We start from the raw sequence: 3,384 nt of genomic DNA, 5'->3' as shown, positions 1-3,384 counted from the left end.
GATAACTCAGATCCAAAATACACTTTTTCCTGAACACAGACTACTAAGTTGTTCAGTGGTGTCAAACAAAACCAGACAGAAAGAAGAAACCACATACAGCCAGTCACTAAGAGGAATTGAAGAGGTTTTGACACTTTCATTAGCACTGGGCTGAATAATCCAAGCAGATGTTTGAACATTTTCGAGCCAGTACATACAAGTTTGACCCTGTTTTTATTTCACAAAAACCAAATTGATTCAGTTTTGCACTTGGCTCATGTTTTTTCCCTCTTTGAGATGTATGCTAGGCAATTATTCAGCCTTTAAAAAGATCGAAATTAGTCAAAGCCCAGTATTGCCGAAATATACATGTTATGACATCTATTGCAAAGTTGACACTAAAACTGTGAATCACTGCAATAATTGGAACATGTATTTTATAACAGAAAAGCTGCAGACGGACTTTACAGCTGACGGTCAGCTTGAGAGCACGGAGCTACTTTATACTTGTTAATAAAATAAAAGAGGGCAAAGAAACATGTTGCCTACTATGCGATCAACACACGAAGAACTGAAACAGCACACCTAAATACAGGAAGAATAACTACTACACAAAAGCCAATAACAGTGAGCATGCCACAACAGCTTTAGTTCATTTGACAGAGATGCACATCTTCACACATACACACACCCACACTTGCTCTCTTGGCCTAAGTGCTACAATATTAAAGGCTGAGTGCTTAGAATGTGCTCCTGTGACCAAGCCCAGCTGGCAATAATGTGTTGATGGGGAGCCATGAGGTCCATGTCTTTTTCTCAGCACATTATAGGCGAGTTCTGACAGCGTTCCAACATCAGATCCAGTGTCTATCTTCAGCAAGAGAAAAAGAGGCAATACGATGGCCATCGATCTACTGCTTCTTTTATTTTTACTACACCTCCATAAATGAATGTGTAGTTTTGTCCAAAAACATTCTCTGTACATTTTTAATCACAGAAAAGCGAACCATGTCTTTAATCCAACAAATAATTAATCAGTTGCACTTATTTCCAGTTTGAATGTCTAATATTGGTCACTACTTACACATGACCAAGGCTGAAAGTTTTATCAAAATACACTGCTCAAAAAATTAGGGGAACACTTTATGATCTCAGAATAAAACAGTCAATTAAGCTTCAAGGATTCTTGGAAGCATAAACCATGGTCAACTAATTTCACCTGTTTTGGTGCCATGAATGTGGCAACAATGGAAAAGCAACAAGAAGACAACTCCCAAATGGGAATGGTTTTGCAGGTTGCAGCCACAGACCAATGCTCTCCTCTTAATCCTCATGACTGATTTTTCTCAGATACCACCGAAACTGGGAGGTCTCACACTAGTGCCCTATGATGACAGCATGTTCACATGGGAAACAGTGAAACAGACCTGCATGTTTGGTATCAGGATGAAATCCACATATCTAATGTCAGACTTCATGCTGGAGCAAGCCCTGGGATCCTCTTGGTGCACAACAATGTCTGTCCTCCGCTGGCGAGAATGAAGGCAGTTCCTGGATGATGAAGGCACTGACGCCAGTTATGAAGATATGAAGATTCTCAGGAAAATTATGCACTGGTCCATCGAAACCCACCAAACAGTGCCACACACTGTCCAGAAGTTTACTGGTGCCTTGATCCAAGTCCAGAACAAGATTTAAAGACATCAGCTAAGAGCGCATGTAGGCTCATGGGGACCACACATACTGCTGAGCCACACTATGATGCAGGTCAGACGAGCCTATTTTTAACTTGGATTTTTGGTGTGGTTTCTAAATTCAAACCCTTAAAGGGTGGATGATATTGGTTCTCACTGTTAGTAGATCATTTTGTTCTCAAGATAATTACAACATTTATGACACTAAAGATTTTCAGAGTGAGTATTTCATTTATCAAGATCCAATGTGTGATTTAAACGTTCCCCTCATTTTTTTTTGAGCAGCATACTTTTCAAGGAAAGTTAACTTTCCTCCCCTTCGTAATCCAAAGTCAGGGACTGTCAGGTCAAAGTTCAAAGGCAGGGAAACACGAAGCTTCGGGGTTTTCCATCTCTGATATGTAGTGGAGGGCTCCTGCCATACCTAAGTGGAGAAACAGTCATTACTGCTGGATACACATTTCACCGTATTTGCTGTTTAAGTGAAAGGTGAAAAGCAATCTGCTGAAGTTACTGAAAAAGCCGTGTCCTCTACACCTATTTTTGGTTGTAAGGCAAAAGAGCGCTCTTCTGCCTTCAGACCTCTGAAAGCTCCACAGACAGCCAACAGATTAAAACCTTTTGTTATAATGCAGCTGTGCTAACACGCTGCAATAGATCACAGTAACTTCTGATCGACCAGAGGCTCGTAGAAATAAGCTTAACATGCAACACACGATGAGACAGTTTAATGAGAAGCATCATATACTGTCATCATCTGGTACCTAGAGTGGATGTTGTGATCTGATCATAACCGTCTCACAACCAAATAACCAACCAACTGCATGTGGCTACGTGTCAGACATCTGCTAAATTACAGACCTCCAAGCAACACAAAATGCTTATTAGATGAACACAAAGGCTTATCTACTGAGGAACTTTTATTCATATACTGCATTTATTCTTTTCTATTCTTACTGACTATGCAAAGCACTTCAGATTACAAGTCACATTTAAGCATAATTCATAATATTGAATTTATTTATATTTTTCTTTATATACTTTATATTATTTATTTGATATGTATTTTATATTTATTTTATCTACTTTAAGCACTTCATCTACCTCTCATCCATGGGCAGTTTAGATTCACAAATACTGTCTTTGGACTGTGGGATGAATCTATAGCACCTGTGCAGGCACAGGAAGAAGCACCACATCTCCACACAGGAACCTTTTTGATATGAGGCCATAGTGCTAACCACTTCCACACTGTGCTACAGGGGTGAATGGTTGAAATAAAGTCATATTCCATCATTCCTGATGTAACATTACACATGTGTGGAAATGTAAGGAAAATTTCACCCATTACAGCTGAGTAGCTGCTACACAGACAGAAGAAGATGCAGACGAATATGACACAGACGATATGTGAAATATTAAATCAATATGAATTAGGTACCTTCAAAAAGGGAGTATGGTCTGTCTGGGATACGACACCCATGTGTCCCGTAGTCCAAACACCACTCAGCAAACTGTTAGAATATAAAAACAGAGCACACGTGAACATCCTTCTTTCTTAAAAACAACAAAATAGACTTGCTTTTATAAGTCTTCAGTGTTGTGGAGATCAGGGAAATCATTTTGCTGCTATTGTTAATAATCATCATCATTACCATTGCATTAATAATATAATCTACAGCATTGATATTGCATTCAGATGTTTAAACAG

At 39.1% G+C, this 3,384-nt stretch overlaps 1 protein-coding gene across 2 annotated transcripts in view; it reads right to left on the bottom strand.

The window, feature by feature from the left end:
* Positions 1 to 888: 888 nt before the first annotated feature.
* The window catches only part of lancl2 (LanC lantibiotic synthetase component C-like 2 (bacterial)), a 21,818-nt gene continuing 19,322 nt past the window's right edge, over positions 889 to 3,384 (bottom strand). For both annotated transcript variants that reach the window (XM_005747473.1, XM_005747472.1), the window contains 2 exons: positions 3,115 to 3,187; positions 889 to 2,097 (listed from right to left, as the gene is read on the bottom strand). In XM_005747473.1, the coding sequence (XP_005747530.1) occupies positions 2,021 to 2,097; positions 3,115 to 3,187 (150 nt within the window). In that variant the 3' untranslated portion in view covers positions 889 to 2,020. The remainder of the gene's footprint in view (positions 2,098 to 3,114; positions 3,188 to 3,384) is intronic.

This window comes from Pundamilia nyererei, unplaced genomic scaffold (assembly GCF_000239375.1).
Source record: "Pundamilia nyererei isolate P.nyererei 1_Seehausen unplaced genomic scaffold, PunNye1.0 scaffold00198, whole genome shotgun sequence".
In the NCBI taxonomy this organism is placed as follows: domain Eukaryota; kingdom Metazoa; phylum Chordata; class Actinopteri; order Cichliformes; family Cichlidae; genus Pundamilia; species Pundamilia nyererei.
This window is presented reverse-complemented; position numbering and strand designations above follow the sequence as displayed.